The sequence below is a fragment of the Lagopus leucura genome, unplaced genomic scaffold (genome assembly GCF_019238085.1).
Source record: "Lagopus leucura isolate 7727_CA_CO unplaced genomic scaffold, USGS_WTPT01 Super-Scaffold_100004, whole genome shotgun sequence".
Taxonomy (NCBI): Eukaryota; Metazoa; Chordata; class Aves; order Galliformes; family Phasianidae; genus Lagopus; species Lagopus leucura.
This window is the reverse complement of record NW_024962264.1, coordinates 35,844,173-35,867,663: the sequence shown is the minus strand read 5'-3', so window position 1 is coordinate 35,867,663 and position 23,491 is coordinate 35,844,173. Positions and strand designations below refer to the sequence as shown.

Below are 23,491 nucleotides of genomic sequence, written 5' to 3'. Positions count from 1 at the left end.
GAGGGACTCAGGCTGCATAGTGCTCAATTCCCCAGTGAAATATTAGGAAAACGTGGAGTGCGATTGAATGGAAAAAAAACAACAGGAGTCGACCAACCTCACAATCCAGCGAGAGATGTTCCCATCCTTTGACTGTGTCCTGACAGACTGCAATTTGTCATACACACTGAAGTCAATCTGTCCTACACACAGTTTCTGGTACTTTCTGGTGAATAGAGGGACTAGACTATGCACGAATCCTGTTCTGGGTAAAGAGTAATGCCACATAGCTCCATAATATTTCCTGGAAGCTGACAAAAAGGGTTGATGCTAATAACTGTCAGCACGTGCATATAAACACTTGTTGGTTTTTTTATTCTTTTCTATTGTTGTTTTTTTTTTTTCTTTGTTTTTTTGTTTTTTAAAAAAGAAAGAGCATTATTCACGAGGTCCTCTACTGACGATCACAGGTGAGTCGGAGAAGCAGGGGTTTCACGGTGAAGGAAATGATCCTTGGCTGGACCCCTGCTCGTGTGTGCTACCTGACCTTCTGCAGCTCTTGTCTCAGCCAGGAAGGCAGGGGCTGCCCCAGCCTGTGCAGCAGCTTAGACAGCTCCACGTTGTGCTCTCGGTAGTAGCTTGACAGGAAATCTCGGGACTGTGAGGGGGGAAACAACACAAATAGTCAGACAAGGAGGCAGAAAATGGTGGCAGGTTTGTGCTGCCATGCAGTGGGGTGCCTGGGAGCTATGCTTGCTTCCCAGGGAGAGCCTCTTCTAGGGGTTCCTACTATTCAGAGATCATTGAAAAATTTTGGTTTTTAGGAATACAAAGCCAGTGATTTTATTTTATTATTTTATTATTTATTTTATTATATTATTTTATTATATTATTTTATTATTACTATTTTTAAAGTGCTTGCTTTAGGATTCAAACATAGTACCTGTATTAAAAAAAAATGTTAACTTAAATCTCTGTAAAGCCTTTACCTCTTGGTCCATGGGTGGGTATTTTCGACCTTTGCTTTTTCCCAGGCACTTTGTTTTCCCTCCTTCCAGTAACTGGCACCAAAAGCCCTTCTGAGGGTCAAACCTATAAAAGATTATAATTATATGTAGGATTCAATTATGGAAGAATCTCACAGCTACTATAATATCAGAGTTAGCTAACAATTATGGCTGCACACATCTCTAGATGACATAAATAGTGAGAACAGAGTGGGAAGTTGCTTTCCTCTCATGAAAACTTTGGGAATTTAATGTTTTCCCCCAGTTCATTTTGAGAGTGGTTCTAGGCAATAAGTTTTTCACACTGTACGTTACCTGTGCTTATTCTGCTAACCTAGCACATAGAGTACACGTTTCAAATGTAGAGCTATAGGACTCCATTGAAGGACAACCTCAGAGGTCTTCCAGACTCTTACTCACATTTTGTAGTCTGTTTTTGTTCAGAGGTGTTATCCATGTCAAATGAACGGATCAATGCTTACATTTTGATCAGTTGACAAAGAGCGAAGAAACCTTTGTTGGAGAATTACTGACCAACCCTTTTTGCTGGAAGTACGCACACTGTATTCTCAAGAATATTATCATTTTGCTTTAGAAAAGTGCTCCAGATGGCCAGTAGGAGCTGATAATATTGTAGGTCAGTTCTGTGAAAGAGGTTAAAAAGAGCAATCTGATATATTTAGCAGACTTTGACAGACACAGACTCAATCCTTAAGTATATTTCTAAAGTAAAGTGTGTGATTGGACTATGAAATGATAATAAATCCAATATAAAAATGTTTTATGTTGATTTTTTGAGTGAAATAAATAGTGCTTATGTTTTCTGATAGAATGTTGTTTTCTTGTTGTAATTGAGCTCCACCTGAGAAGCTGGTTTGTTCCGTATCGTTAGGCCTAAGCATCACTTCCATTCCAAAGAAGGGATTAAAATATAAACATTGTCTTAACAATATTATATGAAATATGTAATTTGATTTTGATGTCTAAAATTCAAAGATATAGGAATCTTAGATTAAGACATTAAAGCACATGCTCACTAAGGAATGAACAACAGTGCTGAGTTCTGAATTTATTGCAGTGGGACTTGCAGCATGCATAAGGCACTGAAACTGAAAAGTTTCTGCTATTCAGCAGATGTTTGAGAAGGATGAAGTATAATTGTCTGGAACATGGAGTTAATTAATTACAGACTACCTTTCTGCCCTGGATCTGTCCATATAACATGGGCATACCTGTGATTTGCTGCTGTACAGAACTAATTTCTGGAGAAGAGTGAACGTTCTTCACCTTTTTTTTCCTTGCCTAGCCTATTATTGCAAGCCTGACCCTTGTTTCCTAAATTGTTTCAGAAGCTGTATCAATTTAAAATAAATAAATCATTGATTAAATTGATATATTGATGATAGAATCCTTTCTACTTGGCTTTCTCCTTTTGCTCATTGCATACAGGAGCACGTTAGCTGGCTTGCATTAATTTCCCAAGAGGAGAAGTAATATAGTATGTGACATAAAAGGAAAACTGCAAAACTGTGCCCCAAACAATATTTCTGCCTCAGACTTAGCATACTGAATATTATTAAAAGAATGTATAAGTTTAGATAGTAGAAGAGAGGGCTCTTCTGGATAGAGGAAAAAGCATCTCCGACTTAATTCAACCTACTGTGTCCAGGTACTGCAAAAATCTCAGGGCTCCTGTAAACATAATTGAGTAGAATAGAAACAGGCGGGAACTTCATGAAACACCATGGACTTCTTTCCCTCTCCTAGCACTTTGCCTGATGATCGCAGTGTATTCCTACCAATGTTATGTGTTAAGTCCTTGCAATATTTGTTCATTTCCCATTTGGGTTTTACTACTTCAACAGGAAGAGCGTGTCCTGATGTATGGAAGAGATGGTGTTCCAGCTGGCAACCCAGTGTGATATGCACTTCCTTGCTCTGTTCACTCTGCAGCTTGAGAAGGGCTGGTTCTCTGGTCCTTTTATGAATATTACTTTCCCATGGGATGTTTATGTATTCATGATTGATAATGAACTTATTGCTCGCTAGCATTTGCAGGACTGGATCCTTAGGCTGCTGTGTGATTACTTTAAAACTGTGTGGTATGCAGTTATTAGGCAGCAGTGACTGGGAATTATCCTATTACGTTGATTGTTCTAAGATAAAGCCACTACATCATTTAATGTATTTTCATTTTCCATTCTAAATCCTTACAGAGGTGTGGGCTTCCATCACACATTTGCATTCTCAGTGTCTCTAAATGGTGACTGCATAATTTTATAGAACTTTTTGCAATACATTTTTTTCTGTTCAAAAACATAGGAGATGGCATTTTTTCCTCTACATGTTACTTCTCTGACTTTAATTTAGTTACAGAAAGGAAGCCATATGCATGTAGGTGTGTATTACTAGAGCAAAGCAGAAGGCCCAGCAGATGTGTGGCAGCAGTTGTTTGCGCACCAGTAGTTCAGCTGTATTTCCTCTGCTTCAGAAACTTAACGACTTAAAAAATCACATTCTGAAATCCAACACTTCTCCTCTAGAAAAGAATTTTGGCAGTGCAATGTCCCTGAGAGTCAAAGAGCAGCAGACCTTCAGTTCTCACTTCATGCCTGTAGTTTAAATAAGTATAACCCTCCCACCAGAGACAATACTGAAGACAAATTATAGATGGAGAAGAAACTGTGTGGGGCCAGTGTGGCCTTGGTGGCCTCATTTTTCTGGCAGTTTTCCTGTTGTCAGTATGCAGGAAGGGAAGGCAGATGCTCTCCCTTGTGCCAACCCCTCTGTCATGGACTAGGAACAGCCTTGATCAGGGCACAAGGCTTCTCAGCCCACGAATGTGCCAGGATTCCTCCAGTGCAGCTCTGCTTATGATGACAAGATCCTTACACAGAGATGTTCAGTGCAAAAGCTTCTTACAATTTGCTGTCGGACTAGGAAGGTAGAGATAAATTCAGCCCACTCCCACCTCCACAAAGACTCTGCCTTCCTGCAGGGAATTGAAACATGTCAAAGACAAAGTGCCACATAGGCCATTAATCTCCTATTCTGGGGAAAGTCTTATCCTCCGGGTGGCAAGGATGAGGAATATGATCCAGGCTCATCGTAGCTGCAGTCACTAGTTCCAAGGCAGAGGCTGCAGGCAGTCAATCACAAGGCTTCCACTCTGTGTAAGGACCTCGATTTGGGCTCCTGCAGAGCACCTCAAGTTGCAGCGCTGGTACCCCAGGCAACAAAGGGTTTCCAACTTCAGGTGAAAATCTGAGCTTCCCCCGTACCCCAGGTTGAGGTCTGCATGTAGTGATTCATAATTGCACCCAAATGGCAGCATACAGATGAGATCCACCCATGCCATGTGCCTGACTGCTGCCAGGGAAAAAGGCAACAGAACTGGCCCAACCACTTATGGAAAAAGGATTAGGGAATGGTGTATTTGGTCTGCAATAAAAGCAAACTTTGCAAGCAGATGAATCCCACCATACTGAATGCTGTTCTCCTAATCTGCCATTAAACAGCTACATAAATGTGGTAAAAATGTTTAAACTAATCTTTTCAGACTTAACACTAGGGGGTCTTCAGCTTCTGGAGGATATCATAATGTTCAACAGTGTGATTTGCAAATGTGTGCTGGGCTTGTACATGCACAACTTACATCAACTGAATCCACATATTAATCACTGCAGCTAGGAAAGCAGCACTAGAACCAGAGAAAACATCTTGGGCGTCTGTGGTTTAACACTCAAAGGTAGCAGACATTTTTTACATGAACATGGGCCTTCATTCTGTTCCTAATACAAAATACTGAGCAATCATTTGCTCTGTACGTTGTGTGAAATAGAATTTGCACATGGAAATGTATGCAACCTTGCAATTAAATTCTATAATACATGTATGCAAGTTAGGGGAAAAACTGAATGCATCTTAAACACAACTTTAAAAAAAAATGCTTTTTTCTTTGCAAAATTGTTTTTCTTGTGAGTTTTTCTTGTTGTTTGCAATTAATGATATACTAATCTATAATTCCATAGAACAGATGATAAAGAAACAGACTCACGTTAGAGCTTCAGAGTAATTGTAGTGAGGAGAGACTCCAAGAAACTTTTGCACTTCATCCATCACAGTAGCTGGGTCACTTCTTAACTGCTGTCCATCAATAATTAGCAACTGTAGGGATAAATATGCCAGTCTGTTAGAAACAGGCTGAGGTTAAAGAAAGGAATAACATTATTTCCTTCTTGTTCAGAGGAAGAGTTAGATCTCACAAACCTAACCCAAGTACCAAAGAATTCTGAATCAGAGAGATAAGGAAGGAATGCAAAAATATTTCAAGGATTTACAGTGTGTCCATAGGAAGTCTGGCATGGAATAAGAAAAACGATAGAATGCTTGTGTCTTAGAATTAAATCTTCAGAAGCCAAACAATTAAATGTTCAAAAGTGATGTGGTAGTTTATTTCAGGATTACCATCAGTCTTGCAAAATTGTTAACAAAGGTCTCTCTCTCTCTTTTTTTTAAATTTAGAATTGTCATGATGTAAAGGTACATTGACCTGCACAAGCAAATGTTAAGAGTATGCATCAAAAGTCTCCCAGAACCAAGAAGCAATGCTAATAACTATTCTGGACAGACGTGTTTTATATTTATCATGAGGGCTTATTATGAATTATTAAGTTTTTGAGTGCTCAGGCTGAGTGAATGCACATTACTGACTACACATTAGTAAGCACTGTGAGTGCACTCTCTGCGCACCTTATTAAGAATGAGTGCATTTTGTTGTGCGTCTTGTAAAATTAATCACTACAGCTATGCAACATGAGCGGTTACCAGTTTTACAAGAAATATGTCAGTGTGCCCCTGCATGTTTAATAAGAGGTGTGCATTTGCTTTTTGCTGTTGTAGGAGAAGTAGAGAAATCTTCATGAGAGATGGCAGCAGCCCAGTCCAGAAGAAAAGAGAATAAGGAGCACAGGTAATGGGGCATGGGAGACTTGGTACCCTGCACATGCTCCAGGTTTCCCAGGGCAGACATGCTTATTCTTTAAATACCCTTTAATATTTTTTTCTTAATAGGCAGATATAATATGTAAGCAATGGACCATATACACGGGTAAAGAATGCCCCTGTTGTGTAAGACTAAATCATTTTCTTTAGGTTTATTATCACAAAACAATTGTTTGGTAATAGGCATATTTCAGACCAGTTCTTCTCAGAGTATTCAGTCTCATGACTTGATGGGGAGCAGATTAAATCCCCCATGATAACGAGGGAAACAGTTAGAGACCTACTACTCCACCTGGACTGTCACAAGTCCATGGGGCCAGGTGGAATCCACCAAAGGTGGAGGTGATTGCCAAGCTGCTTTCCACCATCTATCAGCAGTCCTGGTCAATTAGAGAGGTCCCAGAGGACTGGAAATTTGCCAACGTGACTTCCATCTTCACGAAGGCCCATAGAGAGTATCTGGGAAACGACAGGCTTGTCAACCTGACCTTGGTGCCAGGGAAGGTTATGGAGCAGATCATCTTGAGTGAGATCACACGGCATGTGTGGGACAGCCCAGAGATCAGGTGTAGCCAGCATGGGTTCACAAAAAGCAAGTCCTGCTTGATCAACCTGATCTCCTTCTGTGATTGAGTGACCCACTCACTGGATGAAGGAAATGCTGTTGACATAGTATACCTCAACTTCAGCTAAGCCTTTGGGTCTGTTTCCCACAGTATTCATTTGGAGAAGCTGTCAGCCTGGGCTGGACAGGCGCACTCTTTGCTGGGAAAAGAACTGGCTGGAGGGCTGGGCGCAGAGAATGCTGGTGAATGGAGTTAAATCCAGCTGGCGACTGGTCATGAGTGGTGTTTCCCAGGGGTCAGCACTGGAGCCTGTCCTATTAAATGCTTTTATTGATGACTTGGATGAGGGAACTAGTACAAACTCAGCATGATTGCAGACAACATCAAGGTGTAGTATCAATCTGCCTCAGGATAGGAGGGCTCTAGAATGCCACAGGAACATGTATAGATTGAACCAGTGAACTGAGGACAATGGGATGAAGTTCAACAAGACCAAGGGTTGAGTCCTGCACTTTGGTCACAACAATCCCATGTAACACTACAGGCTTGGGGTAGAGTAGCTGGAAAGCTGTGTGGAGGAAAAGGATCTGAGAGTGTTGGCTGATGCTCACCTGAACATCAGCCAGCAATGAGCCTAGGTGGTCAAGAAGGCCAATGGTATCCTGGTTTGTATCAGAAATAGTGCAGCCAGCAGAAGCAGGGAAGTTATTGTCCCTCTGTACTCAGCTCTGAACTGTGTTCAGTTTTGGGCCCCTCACTACAAGACACTGAGGCCCTGAAGCATGTCCAGAGAAGGGTAGAAAAGCTGTGAAGGATCTGGAGCACTAGTCTTACGGGGAGTGGCTAAGGAAATTGAGATTGCTAAGTCTGAAGAAGGGGAGGCTCAGGGGAGACTTTACCAATCTCTACAACTGTCAGAAGGGAGGTTGTGGTGAGGTGGATGTCAGCCTCTTCTCCCAGGTAACAGTGAAAGGACAAGAGGAAATGGCCTCAAGTTGTATGGGGAAGCTCAGCTTGGACATTTGGAAGAATTTCTTCTCAGAAAGAGTGGTCGGGCACTGGAACAGGATGCCCAGGGAGATGGTGAAGTCACCATCCCTGGAGATATTCAAGGAAAGGGTAGATGTAGCACTTAGGTACAGAGGTTAGCTGGCAATATTGGCGGTAGGTGGACAGTTGGTTTAGATAGTTCAGATGATTCTATGATTGTATGATATTGGTTAGGCCTATATGTTTATGTTAAATGTTCATGGAAAGGTTTGTAAAAGACAATTCAATAAAACATCTGAAGGAAGTTGGAGCCAAAGATAGAATTTCTGCTCCATTACTGAGGAAGGCTAATTCCCTATCAGCCTCAAATAAATGTGAAATGAAATAAAGTGAGTGGGAGGGGGAATTGAATTTGTGTTTGATAAAGCCTTGTCATTTTCTGGATGAATTTGGCAAAACTTCCTACAGTGTCTCATGCTACAAATGCTTGTTTCTTGAGACCCAGAAGCCTTGGCAATCCTGGAAGGAAGGTCCTAAGTCACTCATTGACTCTCTGTGGCTACAGGCCAAGGAGTTTTCCTGTTGCATCTTAACCAACAAAGAAAGAAAAATCAAAATATTTCTGGTAAATGCTCTGATATTGACAAATCTGCACTTCATAATGGCTAAGAATTCCAGTGGGAAGCATCCCGTTACCTCTATCAATGAGGCCAGTACTCATTGCAGGACCTTCTGCAACCTTGGTGAACTAACAGATTGGAAGTTACCTGTGAAGCTGGGTAGTGAGTTAGCCATCGTTCAATGTGGACAGCATACCATCCAGGCATCAGACACCTCTTCTGGAGAGTCCTTGTCTCTGAGGGTGCCCAGGGGCTTGACGTAATGACTTCATAAAAATTGAATTTCAGAGCAGTGGGGTCCTCATGAGAGCGCTGATGCTAATGGGAGATATTTAGTCACACATCACTATGACTCTGAAGATTAAGCCATGATCAAAGAGAAAAAGAGGAACAAATTGCTCTGGTACTTCTAACTCCCACAAAGAGCAAAATCACGACTCCTTACAGCCTCCTTCCCAGTACATCCTATAACTCCCCACTCAGAAGGCACAGTTCAGGTTTTGCAATGTGTGAGAGAAAGAGGTTGTGCCTGCCCTTCTCTGCACCTCTGTCTACTCCGTGCTGGAGCCAGGGGTGAGAGAAGAGCTGAGGAGGTGCTCGGCCAAAGGAGATCCAGTGTTTTACTGCTCCACATCTCACATCAGCATTTGTACAGATGCAAATTAGAAAGGGTGCAAATTTCAGGTGTAAGGCACAGTATCAGAAATATTGTACTTTATGCTTATTGCAACAATATCTGTATCCATTTTAACCTTGTTTTTAGTATTTTCTTCATTTCTGTAATCACCATATTTTGCATACTAAAATATCTCTTTAAAAAAACAGTGTACAGACTTTCTTATGGAAAGGTATGGACATGATAAAAGACATGAAAGAGCATCCTAGAGTTTCCTTAGAAAATTAATATGCTTTGTTTTATTTCCACAAAAAGAAAAAAACCCTCTACACTACTCTTCAGACACATCTCTTTTCAGTTAGGAGGAAACTTTAGAAGACATCACATATATTTGCACACTACTCCATGTTACTCAGCTTGCAAGACAGAGGACTAGATGAGGAACCAGATTCTCAGCATAAAAAGCTCTGATTTCTAGCTAGGCCATGCTCGTTTTCCCCCGTGCATCTCCCTGGGCGAGGAACATTGCTTTTCCTCTATGTAGTGTCAAATGTAATTGAGATTAATATGCTTGTTTACAGCTAGTGGCAGCTCTGTGCTGAGAAGTTTCATCATTTATGACACTGGTGTAACAGGTGCCAACTTGCAAAAGCTGGCATTCAGCATCCTTCCACTTTTACACAGTGCAAATAAATCCTGTTCTTGCTCAAGGGCACAAATTCCCCCAGATAATGGTCATCATCCCCCGCTGTTGATTTCACTGTCTGTTTCTTGAAGGCAATGTCCATACCTGATACCAAGAATAGGCACGGTCAGATGGGTCGATGAGGATGGTGATGATCTTGGCCTTGGGGATGAGAGAAGCTGCTCGTTTAGGAGCTTCCTCAGAATGAAAATAGTTGGCACTTTTCTCAAAGAGAAGGTCGGTGGTGGTATTGGAAGGAGTGGGGAAGAAATCCATGTACCTGGGAGGTAAAGAAATTAATTAGAATTAAAAGGGTCATATGCATCTGCATCTCATTTCACGGTAGGTCAAAAAGTAGATTTTCAGACATAATTCATAACAAGCAAAATTAAATTTTTCAGCTCCAGAAATGGAATAGGGGGAGCAGATTCTGGCTCTTGGATGGTACTGGTAATAGCTAAATCCTCCATAAAGTCAGGTAATTAGGTTTTCCCTTTGATGGATGGGATTTTTCTAATAAGTTCAGTGTCACAAGGAAATTTTTTGCCAATTCAGTTTTAGCCGGAGAAAAAAAATGAGAGAAGCTTCAAAATGCAAACCATTTAGTTTTAACATTGTTGAAATATTTCATCTTTGAACTCACAAATCTTTTTGCCATTTTCAGAAAGCAAGATTTCAAATTTTGGCTTTGATGATCTTTTCCATTGACATTTGATTTGAAGTAAAAATGAATAGCATAGGAAGTTTAATCCAAAGACTGGAGAATTCAGATGGAGGCATTTTTTGGTCTTATTCATTTGGCTGAGTACTCCAGAAACTTCTGTTTTGATGTGGCAGGCTGTTTTTAAGAACTTTCTACTGAAACAAAGTGTGTAGGACCTTACTCTGTGTGCAAAACTCTACTGACACTTAAGCCTAGCAGCCAATCCCAGTGAAATGTGCCAGAAGAGGTCTCAGCAAGGCCAGCTTCTTTGTGTGCACAGTGCTGCAGAGGAGAGATTCACAATCTCACATGGTTCTTAGGGAATAAAGGCTGCTTCATGGGTATCCACAGCACTTCAGCCCTGCCATGCTGGGAGCCAAGCCCTGATCCACCAGCCTTGCTCATCCCACTCTTTCTCCTTCTTGTGCAGTATACCATTTACTCTGTGATATCTATGTGTGAGCTCTTCGCTTACACACTATGAAAAATGAATGAGAAGTATTTCTTTCTCCTCCTTTTTCATGACAACTCGGAAAAGATTGATCTGTTTCTGTATAATGTGAAGTTTGTCTTGTATTTTGGTTTTTGTATAAAGATGAGGAGTGTAATTCCCCATGGAAACAAAAGCCTTACAAAATTTTTTTCTTCAGCAAAAACAATAAAAGCAATGTTTAAAATTTATGAGAGGAGAATCAGCTGAAAATCTTTATGGCGAGATTTTTTTCTTCTCATGAGAAGCCAATTTTTACTTAATTAAAAACACTGAAGAAAAAAAGTATAATTCATCCCTTTCAAAATACGTAGTTATGAGATCACAGAGATGTTATTCAGAAAACAACCATCCTATCTGTGCTTGCTGTTGTGAATAGAATAAAAAAATTGTTACTGCAATACTCCTATGAAGAAAGGTTGAGGGAACTGGGCTTGTTTAGCTTGGAGAAGAGAAGGCTTTGGGGAGACCTCATTGTGGCCTTCAATATTTGAAAGGAGTGTAGAAACAGGAGGGGGTACATCTGTTTATGAGGGTGGATAGTGATAGGACAAGAGAAAATGGTTTTAAACTGAGACAGGGAAGCTTAGGTTAGATATTAGGAGTAGATTTTTCACACAGAGGGTGGTGATGCACTGGAACAGGTTGCCCAAGAAGGTTGTGGATGCCCCATCCCTGGAGGCATTCAAGGCCAGGCTGGATGTGGCTCTGGGCAGCCTGGTCTGCTGGTTGGCGACCCTGCACATAGCAGGGGGTTGAAACGAGATGATCTTTGTGGTCCTTTTTAACCCAGGCCATTCTATGATTCTATGATTCTGTGATTCTATGATTCTATGATTCTATGATTCTATGATTCTATGACGTGATTAAATGTCCTATCATTAGAAGTGAGATTCTCATTCTCTCTGATAATGCCAAGCATAACAAATTAGTCAGTATTTATGTAGATGTCATACATGCTACTGTTATTGTGTCATTGTGATTCATCATGTTTTGATAATGAATACTGCATTTTTGTAATTTTTCTTACCAGTCAATTCCTTTGTGATAGTTGTTCCCATTGAAGAACTGAACTTCTTCAAAAGTTTTTGGGCTAGGGAGATTACTGATAATAGAAGGATGCATCAGAAGAAATAAATAAAGTGCTGTTGTTCCTACAAAAACGGAAAGAGATATCATTAGGATACATAAAAAAAAACACCATTGAGTTAATTGATACAAGAAAGTACTTCTGCCTCAGTTCATGCTGAGATATACTGGAAAATTAGGAAGGTTTCCTTTGCCTATTTGTGAAAGAGGTATGTAGGCGCAAGCTACTTTCAGATGAAGTGGGGAATACATGCAGATTTTTTCTGTGCTTCGTAAACTGTTCTCATTTCTGGATTCTGAATTCTGCTTTCAGAGGCAGTAATGATACTCTTGTTGGTGACATTGCTTTCTTGGCTTTGTTAACCCAGTGACAAAATTTGGCCTGAACATGTTTGTTTTTAAATTGTTTACTTGCACAAAAGTTTTCCAAAGTAGTAATTGTGTGATTGTGCTTCTCTTGCTCCCAGAACAGCACCTTTTTCCTCTGTGCATTTCTCCTGGGGGGAGTGTCTGCTATTGAGGAATAAAAAGTCTATTAAGGAGACATGGTGTATTTTATCTGCACTGTCTACCTGCCAACAAACCTACAAATAATAAGTGTTTGTTGTTATTTATTAGTTTTTAAAAAAAAACAACAACAAAGAAACAGAAATGTAATTCAATACATACTGAAATTTCTGGAGAATGTGTCTTCCAAATTATTCTTCAAAGATTTTATGCTATGCAAGCTATCATTGGACTATGAATCAAGACCTTCTGTCTCTTTGTCACTGTCACAGTATCTACATAATGTTGGATTATTCATTCATTTCCCTGCCTCAATATTCACTTCTGTAGTATGTCAACAACAGTAACAGCTAGCTTGGGGGTGGGAATATGTGGCTCAATTTAAATAATGCTGAGACCCCCAGAGGAGGCCTGCAAAGAGGTAAATATGTTGATTGGCAATTAGGGTCTCAAACAGCGAGGAAACAATTTGTCAGAGAACTTAGTAACAAACTTAACTTACAGCATCCTGACAACATATTTCTTTATGGTGAATGTTTACACTGCCTCCTCCTGCACTGTCTTATTACCAGTGGGTGGAAGTCAGCAGTGAAATTAGATGTGCACAGCCATCAAGTACCAGCTTTGAAAGTGCCACAACACTCTACTTCAACATCAGTGCACAAGGCAGGTGCACACATAGCTGCCTGTGGCTCAGAAGGGGCTGCCATCAGCATCTGTGTTTTCATGGGGATGCTGGGATTTCCACCCTTCGGCTGCCAGCAAGAGCCAGCTCTGGAGAGCATCTGAGCACTGAGCCAGTGCTGCCCAGTCCCTCCTGCAAATGGGGATGAGCTCATGCTTCTTCCCAAAAGCAAATCAACTAGAAGTATTGCCAAAATAATCTATCTTCACATCTTACAGCGTCTTCAGTTTTTGGGAAGAAAACCATAATTGAAGGCAACAAGTAAATTGTAGTCTGAGCCTTTCCTGTTTAAATAAATACAGTATTGGGAGAGATTAATAATACCCATTAGAATAGAGACTGCTGGGAAATTTTGGTGCTAATCCCATAGCAGACTTCTGGTAGCAGTGGCTAGTAGTGGAAGGAGAATGCAATATTACGATCCACCCCATTCCCCCTCTTTGTTAGTGGTGGAGGAGTTACTATCTGAATCCTATATGGATGAGGAATGCATTTTCTACAGCAGGTCATAGTTTACACACATAGATACAAATCTGGGATTTGGTTTAGATTACAAATTCATGTTTCTTACCTGTTTTCTGGGGTCCTATCACAAGAAATTTGGGTAGATGGTCACAAGTTTTGTCTCTGGGCCAAATATCTCTGTGTCGTTTGTCATCACATGGATTCTGAAGAAGAACAGAATTGTGGCACATCATGCCAGAGACGTCCTAAACATTTTGCACACATATGAGACTTTGCAGAATCTAAATCTTACACACTAATACCAGAGCCTTACTTACAAAATAGTAAGAACCCAAGGTATTGCACTTGGATTGAAGCAGTCTCAGATATGTGTAAAGACTGAAAGAAGAACTCATTGAGAGCAGTCCTGCTGAAAAGGACGTGAAAAGCTCTACAAGAACCAGCAATGCATGCTTGCAACCCAGAAGGCAAACTGTATTCTGGGCTGAAACAACAGAGGGGCACTCAGAAGAGAAAGGGAGGTGATTGTCCCCCTCTATTCTGCTTTTGTGAGGCTACATCTGGAGTCTTGTGTCCAGGAATGTGGCTACCAGTACAGAAAGGATATGGAGCTGTTGGAGTCGGTGCAGAGGAGGGCCACAGAGATGGTCAATGGACTAGAGCACCTATCCTATGAAGAAAGGTTGAGGGAACTGGGCTAGTTCAGTCCAGAGAAAGAGAAGGCTCTGGGGAGACCTCATTGTAGCCTTCCAGTACTTAAAGGGAGCTCTCCAATACTAAAAGGGAAGATTTAGGTTAGATGTTAGGAGGAAATTCCTTATGCAGAAGGTGCTCAAGGCCAGGTTGTAATGGGGCACCAGCCAGCCTGATCTAGTGGGTGGCAACCCTGCCCATGGCAGAGGGAGTTGGAACTAGATGGTCTCTGAGGTCCTTTCCAACATGATTCATTCTATGATTCTGTGATATTTCCCCATAAGAGTTTATTCTTCATAGATATTGAGGCAATTGGTAGGAATCCCTGGAAATCTGTTCATTGTACTGGGCACCAGAGTTTCCAGGTATACAGAGACTAAGTTCCTTGATACCATTCAGGACTGGTCCTTACAGGGGCCCCAGTGAAATCAGGAAAGCTGAGAAACTCTGCGAAAACTGGAAAGATTGGTTTCAAAATCCACACCTTACAAGACTGCTGTGTTTCCCTCTCTCCATTAGCCTGGTGCTTTTCATCAGCTCAGAGCCTATGGGCATTTAGGCAAGCATGTGTGTTGTCCCTTTGACAAAAACTAAATGTGTGTATAATGGTCTTACATGACTGAGGATTAAGTTCAGTCATTAGAGAAAAAAAAAAAAAAGAAGAAGAAAAGAAATATTAAACCATTGATTTAATCAAGTTTTCATTTCAAGTTAAAATGGAAACCTCTGTTTGAATAGCTTTGAGGCATTACTTTCAAAGGTGATGAAATGGTTTCAGATGCATAGTACTCTTAGTACCAATTTTAAATTTACATAAGAACCCAAAAGGAAGGCAGAATAGAAATGTGGGATATTACTCATCATCTTCTTATCTTTTTACTGCCCATGAATGCAAAATAAAAATGTGTGACAAAAGACCCCACAAGAAAGGTTAGGATTTATCATATGGATCCTGCTTTTGCATAGTATTGGCTGGTAATAGAATATACAGTTTGCTAGAGAAAAAAAAGTTAGCAAAATATAAAGGAGAAAATCATTAAATGATGTGAATCATTGCAGTTCCGCTAAACTCAATGGGAATATTGTTGATTTATACTTCTTTTGCATCTGGGCCAAAAATAATAGCAAGATTTTCTGCTCCTTTGTATGAGCATAAGCTTGATAAAACTGCTTGGATCTCAACAGTGTCACTCTGGATTTAAGCCTACATAGCTAAAAGCACAGTGTAGCACATCATATTCTGAATAAGAGAAGAGCCAGACAAGTACAACGATTGGGAAATTACAGCATAGGGATTATAAGCAGCACTGTTGTACATTTGCAACAGAGATAGAAAACAGCCATTTGTGGACTGTGCAGAAACCCTTTTCCTTTCCTAAAACATCAGCCCATTCTACAGCACTGACCCCTCTGTCCCTCCCTTCTTGTTTCTTTGGTGAAGGAGGTTCAAGTGGCATGAAAACCCTGTAGCTGCTTCCATTGATGGGCACAATGGACACGTGCTGTTTGCCTTGGGATAGCTCTTGCTATGGGCTGTCTGCACTCATCTTGCTGGTACTGTAACTAGTTAACACATTGTGATGCATCAGCAAACCTGCAGCTAACACGGGAAGGAGTTTCGCTCATGTTGTTGCTTTTAATATGCCTGATTTGAGGTGAGCTGAAAAATAACTTTTTAAAGTGAAGCAGGCGCTTTACCTTTTTTAATTATTATTATTTTTACAGGAACAGATTCTTTTTTTTGACAAGCAATGTAATCAGAGGCAGGGAGAGGTCAGGACATTACCTGCCAAAGGGGGTCTGTCTGCTCAGGGAAGAGCTCGAAGTATTTGTGTGCCAGCTGGATGGGTGGCAGTGTCTGTAGTTGCAGGTTGGTTGAACTCTTCACAAAGTTGGCCAGGTTTGAGAAGGTGTACAGCCCCAGGCGGTCATTCCCATAATTGGACAAATGGGTCATGAAGATGCTGATCTGGGAGAGCAGAGAAACCTTTCAGTCAGAGCAAGGGCAGGTATATGGCTTTGCCAAACTCTCTCACAGCCACTTAAAAACAACAGAAGAGGAAAATGTTAAGTCAATCCTAATTCCCCACCTCTCTGCCAGCTTCAAGTCTAGACATAGTTGCATATGTGCCATGTCTTCAAAATCCGCCCTCTCACCTCAAAGACTACCTGTCTCTGTTCAGGAGATGCGTTCAGGGGTTCTTTATTCCATTTTGATTTCTTTTGTCAAACTGCATCAAAGTTGTTTCTTGCACAACCCCTGCTTGCTTCCTCATCCCCACATGAGGGCCTATGAGTTCAAGTCACACACATGGCTGGGCCCACCACCAGCTTCCTGGAGCACCAGCTGTTGCTTCTCAGAAAAGCATTAATTTCAGAGCTGCAGGACTAACACTAAAATCTGACTAATTTTCTGCCTCATTCAAACTGAATCTAACACTAACACTAAAATCTGACCAATAGACTGTCTCCTCCAACTGGGTTGGCCAGTTTGTTTTAAATGGTGTGGCTGTAGAACAATAAAAAAATTCTGAAATGTAAAACTTTCAAGCATTTATAGATTATAATATCTCAACTAAATATCAGTGCCATTGATTTCTTCTTAAAGGCAGTAAAACTTCTGTCTGTTTATCAGTCTTTTTATAGTTCTCCTTCACATGGAGAAATTTGCTTTGTAGATCTCATCATTTATTTCCCAAGGATAAAGAGAAGAATTTGTAAGAATAATGTGCTGAATATTTCCCAGTATTTTCTTTATACGAGGTGATTAATCTCTGTTTCCATGCTGCAAAGTCCCAGTTTATCTGTAGATTGTGATTATTTAACTTTCTGAAGATGTTGTCAAATAGGGTATTGTTACTCAAATGTTTTGCTCGGTACATTGGCCTCAGATATGGTGCACAGTGACAACAGAATTTAATTACACCATCATGGAGAAAGAGCATCATATTGATAACTAGTGTATATGTGTATATATTTGCATATATATATATATATGTAAAAGCCTTATATATATATATAACCGCATCATACTTTAAGGAGGCCTTAATGTGAAGTAAAAGTTAGAGTTATAATGACAGTTTACAACAAACCTCAAAATATATGGTGGTGGGGAAAAATGGCATTTTGCCATCCTAACTCAATGCAAGAATTTTGGGAAAGGTAAAATAGAGCACTGGCTTTGTGTGCTCAGTGGTCAGCTGGTAATGCATCCAGAGTCCATAAGAGTGTTTCACTTTTCCTCAAGTCTTGTGTATCTATCACAACTGCAACAGATGAAGAATTCATGCAAGGGCAATGTTTCCTTACGTATGAAGCTCTCCTTTATGTGAAGTTTAGAATATCTCCATATGAGATGTATTTATGGATGACCTTTAATGGGAGTACTTCTTTATGCTACACTGAACTCCTGAAGCCGAAAAGCAAAACGTGGCCTGAGCCAGACCCCTAATGAAGAGAAAGAACAATGCTGGGCAGCAAATGTTAGCTTGTGAAAGGATCGGGTTCCTATCACACTGACCATGTGTTCTGTTCTTGCTTTATACAGCCAGCTCACATGCACTCTACAGCTCACAAAGCATTTGCTTTCAGGTTGGTCTGGACTTAGAAGAGGGGCATAGGCTCAGCACTCCATTTCCTAGCTTTTTTATTCCTCATGTTATGTTATGGAGCTGGGTTGTAAAGTCTTGGGGGTGTTTGGTTGAAGACTGATAAGAGAAATGACCAGTGTGCTAAATCTTTTAGGCTACCTGTGTTAGGCTAAGATGCAACTCTGTGTATGCATCTTGGGGGACCTTTTAGGTTTTGGATCACCAGAATTGGAAGAGAGTAGTCACCAACAGTAGGGACTCCTGGTTCACAAGCTGTTTGCTTTACTACTGGATACCTAAGGCCAGGTGAGTCTCTTTTTGTATGATTAGGAATGGGAACTGATAGCAAAGCTGAAGGCTCATGGCATTGGGTGTGAGCTTACAAAGTCCCATGTGGGCTATGAGAAGGAAGGGAATAGGTATATTTTCCTCTTCTCAGAGCTGTAGTAGGAGATCTGGTATGCCCGGGTCAGTGAGATTTTTGTCTCTGTCTTGAAGGTGGGAATTGTTTGTGTAATATTTTTATGACCTGGGCATGGAAGAGAAGGATTGGGCTGCTATTGTTTGAGGTCAGCTTGAGCTTTGGCTCCATAGTGCTGTTCTGCCTTCCAAGATAACCACAGGACAACAAGCCACATACTTCCCACTTCTACCACTGTACTTTGGTACCCTGGTGCTTTTTAAGTGGCAGACCACAATGTTTAAAAACCTACCCATTAATGTGTTCTATTATTTATGAGGATTTTAGTACTTCTCTAAGGTGAAGATTAGTGGAGCTTAAGAGAAGGTATCCCTCGTGGCCTATTTGCAGCGTGTTTGCGCAGTGCTTGCTCTACTCCATGCAAGGCAACTTATTCTTTGCTCATATTCTGTTCTGAGCCATCTTTGAGAAAAAATTGGATTATTGCCTTTCCTTCCACCTGATTTGGTGGAGTTCAGTGCCTATGTATCATGTGACTGAAAATGTTTAACAAAGCCAAACAACAAAACTGCCCCAGACTTCATGCTTTCCCATATGCTGTACCCAAGAAACTTATAAACAAGATGGTCTATCTTTTCCTTTGAATTCCCAGTCTGCTGACCCTTTTCCCCCTGCTTCCCTATCCCCTATACAGACAAAAACAACAACAAAACAACATACAAGTGTGTCTTTTCTGGTTTACACTTGTGTTCCTATAAATGTGATAAGTGCTTCATATGAACAATTTAGTAGTGATGAAAAGGCAAACCCTTATAGGAAATCTTGATAGAGAAGATCATCTTGTCTTTAAGTGGTTTGTTTTTTTTTTAAGTGTCAAAGTGTCTGTAAATGGCGTTTAATATTATTACAGCAATTTAATGTTATTGCAGCAAATAATGTAGGCACATAAATCTATAATTGTTATTTTGTTTATTTATACTTGAATGTGTGTGTGTAGCAGTATCCTTAGAAGATGGATTTCAGCTTTTTTTGTTATTTAGTCTCATTAGGCTTCTGTCCAGTCTAGAAGATTCTAGTATCACTCTTTATGGTGGCAAGATACCTTAGATACCTCTTGATTTCTTTTGCTCCACTGATATTACTTGAAGTGGATGTGAATGTGATGTATTGTGCACTGATGAAACCATATCTGATTCTTTGCTATCTGTTTCCAAATATTTTGAGACAAATGTGGACGGTTATTAACTGTTCATATTTAGAGCATGGATGGACACAAAGCTGTGTTTTCCTGCTGATGCATCAATACAGATAAATGTGCTGAGCAAGCACAGTGCTGCTGTATGCTTTGGGGTGGTACTGTGCTGCACAACACAGTTGCACTGCTTTGCTGGCTTTGCTGCGCTGTTTTGATTGACACAGGAGGGATAAGGAATCAGCCTTGTGGGCAGCAGTGAGGAAACCAGTGAAAACTGCTTAATATCTCTTCTCATAGTGCTCAGAGCAAAACTGGCGAATAAAAGAGAAAAGATCATGTTTCTGCACTCTCCATGACAAAAAGCAAGATACAACACAGGCTGACAACAATCAGCAGCTAGTACTTCATCATGATGGGGTAATGCTTTTCAGAGGGAGGTATGATACTGCTTGTGCAGCAGTGCAGTATAAAGGCAATAAATTACTTCAGATTCCTGGGGGCTTTAGGAAAGGACCTGGCTGCATGGCATTACTCTTAGGGTTAAACTAGCATAAGCAATGTGTATCAGACAAATGTGCAGAGAAGAGCTGAGTACAAGCTCTTGCTATTGACATACAGTCTATTGACACCAAGATATGTGAGACAGGATTGGTTGTAAATTACTTTGCTGGTTGTTTTCCTCTGTGCTGTGCTAGAGCACAGACACGTGGAGAGCAATGCTCAAATGATTCTGTAGTTTGTACCAATGCAATATCTCTTTAGCTTTGGCAGTTCACCTCTCTCTTTGCTCCTGTAACTGGCATCACTAACAATTTGAGATCTGAAAGGGAGAGAATGCTGAAAGTTTAAGTCGAAAAAGTTTTCTTCCTCTTTCTGCCATCCACTCTCTGACTAGGTCTTGCTTGCTGCCTACCTCTCGTGCTCCACAATACATTTTTCTAAAAATCACTTTGCCTCCTCTTTAGTCAGGGCCCTTTTTTTAATTGAAACATTGCCTTTATTTTTTAATCTCCTATTTTATTGTATGCAGATAAGAAATTTCTACAGCTTGTTAGCTGAAAGCTATGGCTTTCAAAATCTTTCATCGCAAAAGGGTATGCTGAGATTTATATTTTGCTGGTGGAAAAAAAATAAGATACAGAGGAGGTGGTATGATTTGCAAAGAATTAATTGGGAGACTAATGAAAGACTTGGAATGAGAAACCTGATAACCTTTGATCCACCTCCATATCTGCTGGACAGAAAGATGGACACTGTCTCTTTCGAAGAAGAGGATTGCTATCAGGTTCATTTTGAAAGGCTGGATTTCTCTGCATATATCTAAGTAACATATACCTGGGGTCAGCATTTCAAAGTCAATGAGAATGCTTTTAAACCTGTCCTCCATTTAGGGAGAAATGAGTTAACATGCAGTCCTCTTTCCCAGGAGCTGCTTTAAGGGCGGTTCATGACAATAACTTTAGCTTCTATGCATATATATAAAATATGCAATCTTTAGTCCTGCTTTTTGTTGTTTAATACTGTAGCTGTTCAAATAGATGTAGGACCAGTTGGCCCCATCTGAGATGCTGGAGCTACCACCCAACAGTGAGGCAAGAGCAGCTGCTGGGAATGCTACAACTTACTGGTCCCTCTGAGTAAGGCGACCCACACATATCTTCCAAGAGCATCCCATTTATACTGTATTAAATGGGAATGAATGGAGAGATGTAGGCTACAGTCTGGATGGAAGTTATGATTGGGATTGCTTCTTCTGGAGAAGAGGAGGCTCACTGGAGATCATACATCTCCCTGTAAGGAGGTTGTGGTGAGTTGGATGTCAGTATCTTCTCCCAGGTAATACTGGTAGAATGAGAGGGAACAGCATCAAGTTGTGCCAGGGGAAGTTCAGGTTGGATATTTGGAAAAGGCTTGCCTGAAAGAGTGGTTGGGAATTGGAATAGGCTGCCTGAGGAGGTGGTGGAATCATTGTCCCTGGGAGCATTCAAGAACTGTGTAGATGTAGTGCTAGGTGGTTTACTGAGCAATATTGGTGGTAATTGGGTGGTTGGTGAGATGATGGTCTTTTCCAACCTTGGTGATTCCATGATTCTATTTTACATTTGTTGGAATTCTTTTTCCTCTTATTTTCTGTTACCTACTCTGTTAACAATTCAAGTAGATTATAACTGTTCTGTAAGAAAGATGTTTGAGGATAACAGTGGTCCTAATTTTTTCAGACTGTGTAGTTAATGTGCAATTCTAGTGGGTAAATCATGGTTTTATTCTGCTAGACTGGGTGGGGAGATGGAAAAAGAATGCTCATAGACTCATCAAGGTTGGAAAGACCAATAAGAGCATCTTGTCCAACTGTCAACCCATGCCTATGTCTGCTCTAGTCCATGTTGCTCAGTGCAACATCTATTTTCTTGAGCACCTCCAGGTATGGTGACTCTACCACCTCCTTGGGCAGCCTATTCCAGAGCCTGACCACCCTTTCTCAGAAGAAAGTCTTCCTAATATCCAACCTGAGCCTCCTCAGCACAACTTACGGCCGCTCCGTCCTGTCCTGTTGCTGTTCACTGGAAGAAGAGACTCCTTTCAGTGAGTTGTTGAGGGCAATAAGGTCTCCCTTGACTTCCTCTTCTCCAAACTAAACAATTCCAGTTAAGATTGCTGCTAACAATAAATGAAGATTCTTTTGAGTACTTCTTTGGGGAGCAGATGGGGTCCAAGGGAAAGCAGAAGCAGAGCTGGTGGATCATTCTTCTGTGCCTTTGGTGGATTCTCTACTTTTGGCAGTGCTTTTAATTCAATTGATGCAGGTTTTACTTCATTTGGTTCACTGGGGCGCAGATGCTTTACTTTGTTCTCCTCTGTTGTTTGGGAGCATGGAATGGGTAATTTAAAATCAGTATCAACTTCAACTAGAATAGTTAATGGCAGAAAAATTACCACACAGAACTGTTGAGAATGTTTTACATCTCCATCTGACATGATCCAACAGTATCTACATCTGGTTATTTACCAGCTTCTCTGTTTCTAAGTCATAATATTTGGTTAGTCTGTTATTAACAAACCTGAACTGTTGTGACCTGCGACAGCTGAGCATGTGAGCTGCTTCTCCAGAGCAGAGAAGCTGTCAGCAGCTCTCAAGCTGGCTCTCAAGCTGGCTTCTCCAGCAGGGAACAGGCGGCTCCTGCTGTATTTCCAAGCGCAGTCAGGTGACAACACACTTTCTTCCCTTGGAGAGCTGGCCAGGCTAATTAAAAAGGCACAATCTCACAAGCAATGGGTAATCAGTGTGAGTGTAGACCTCTAGGGGAGCACTTTGGGAAAGGAGTGTAAAGTGATATCTGGATTAGCTAGTAGGGTGAGAAGATCGTTTCAAAATTATTAAATAGAAACTCATGCTTTGAGTGCACAGAAACTGCATTCTGTACTTCAAGTTAATGCCCTTTGTCCGTACGTACAGCCCATGTGCCTATTTATGTATAATCTGGACGTTTATTTACTTTTATAAGGGCAAAACTTAGTAGAGTCTTAACAAAAAGCACTCACAGCTATGTTACAATGTACCTGAGTAACACACGTTGATAATGAATTATTAGCAATATGCAAACTCATGGTAATACTGAGTTATGTATTTGATTGCTGGATAAATCTTCCAGTTTATACTGCAAGGGTATAAAGATGATTAGATTTAGAAGCTTTACCCTTTTAACTCAACATCAGCAGGAGCTTATGCTAAGCACCATGGTAAAGCATCACAGGAAAGTCTGTCCACAGTAGCATACCTGGATATGGAAATTGAGGTGTGTTTTTTGCTACAGATACAAACAGCATCAGGTGTACTGAAAAAATACACAGCCTCAGCTATAAGAACTCAGTCCTGTCACCTTGTGTTCAGGCTTGTGTCCAGGCTCCTTATTGTGACTCTGTACTGCTGTAATGCCAGAAAAATTGCAGTATCTTGTTAGGAAATGGTTGCAGCAGAGTTCATGTGTTTGGCCTGCTTTCTTGGCTGCAGGTTTTTGAGCGACGGCTGCTTACCTGTCTCTAGAGGGCACTAGCATGCTGGTCTGTTCTAAGCCAGCAATTTATATTTGCCTTTTTGGGAGGATCAACCCAGAGAACTGTGAACTGCTGTCGGTTTTGCAGTGTAGATGCAACTTAAAGGAGAAGTTTGCAAAAGATGCAGAACTCT

General features: G+C 40.8%; 1 protein-coding gene across 2 annotated transcripts in view; it reads right to left on the bottom strand.

The window, feature by feature from the left end:
• LOC122180449 (bifunctional heparan sulfate N-deacetylase/N-sulfotransferase 4) overlaps positions 1 to 23,491 on the bottom strand; it is a 106,542-nt gene that overhangs the window by 4,573 nt on the left and 78,478 nt on the right. For both annotated transcript variants that reach the window (XM_042872111.1, XM_042872112.1), the window contains exons 7-14: positions 15,886 to 16,068; positions 13,513 to 13,609; positions 11,691 to 11,814; positions 9,573 to 9,747; positions 8,314 to 8,484; positions 5,044 to 5,153; positions 969 to 1,071; positions 98 to 637 (exon numbers count right to left, since the gene is read on the bottom strand). In XM_042872111.1, coding sequence (XP_042728045.1) covers positions 518 to 637; positions 969 to 1,071; positions 5,044 to 5,153; positions 8,314 to 8,484; positions 9,573 to 9,747; positions 11,691 to 11,814; positions 13,513 to 13,609; positions 15,886 to 16,068 — 1,083 coding nt within the window. In that variant the 3' untranslated portion in view covers positions 98 to 517. The remainder of the gene's footprint in view (positions 1 to 97; positions 638 to 968; positions 1,072 to 5,043; positions 5,154 to 8,313; positions 8,485 to 9,572; positions 9,748 to 11,690; positions 11,815 to 13,512; positions 13,610 to 15,885; positions 16,069 to 23,491) is intronic.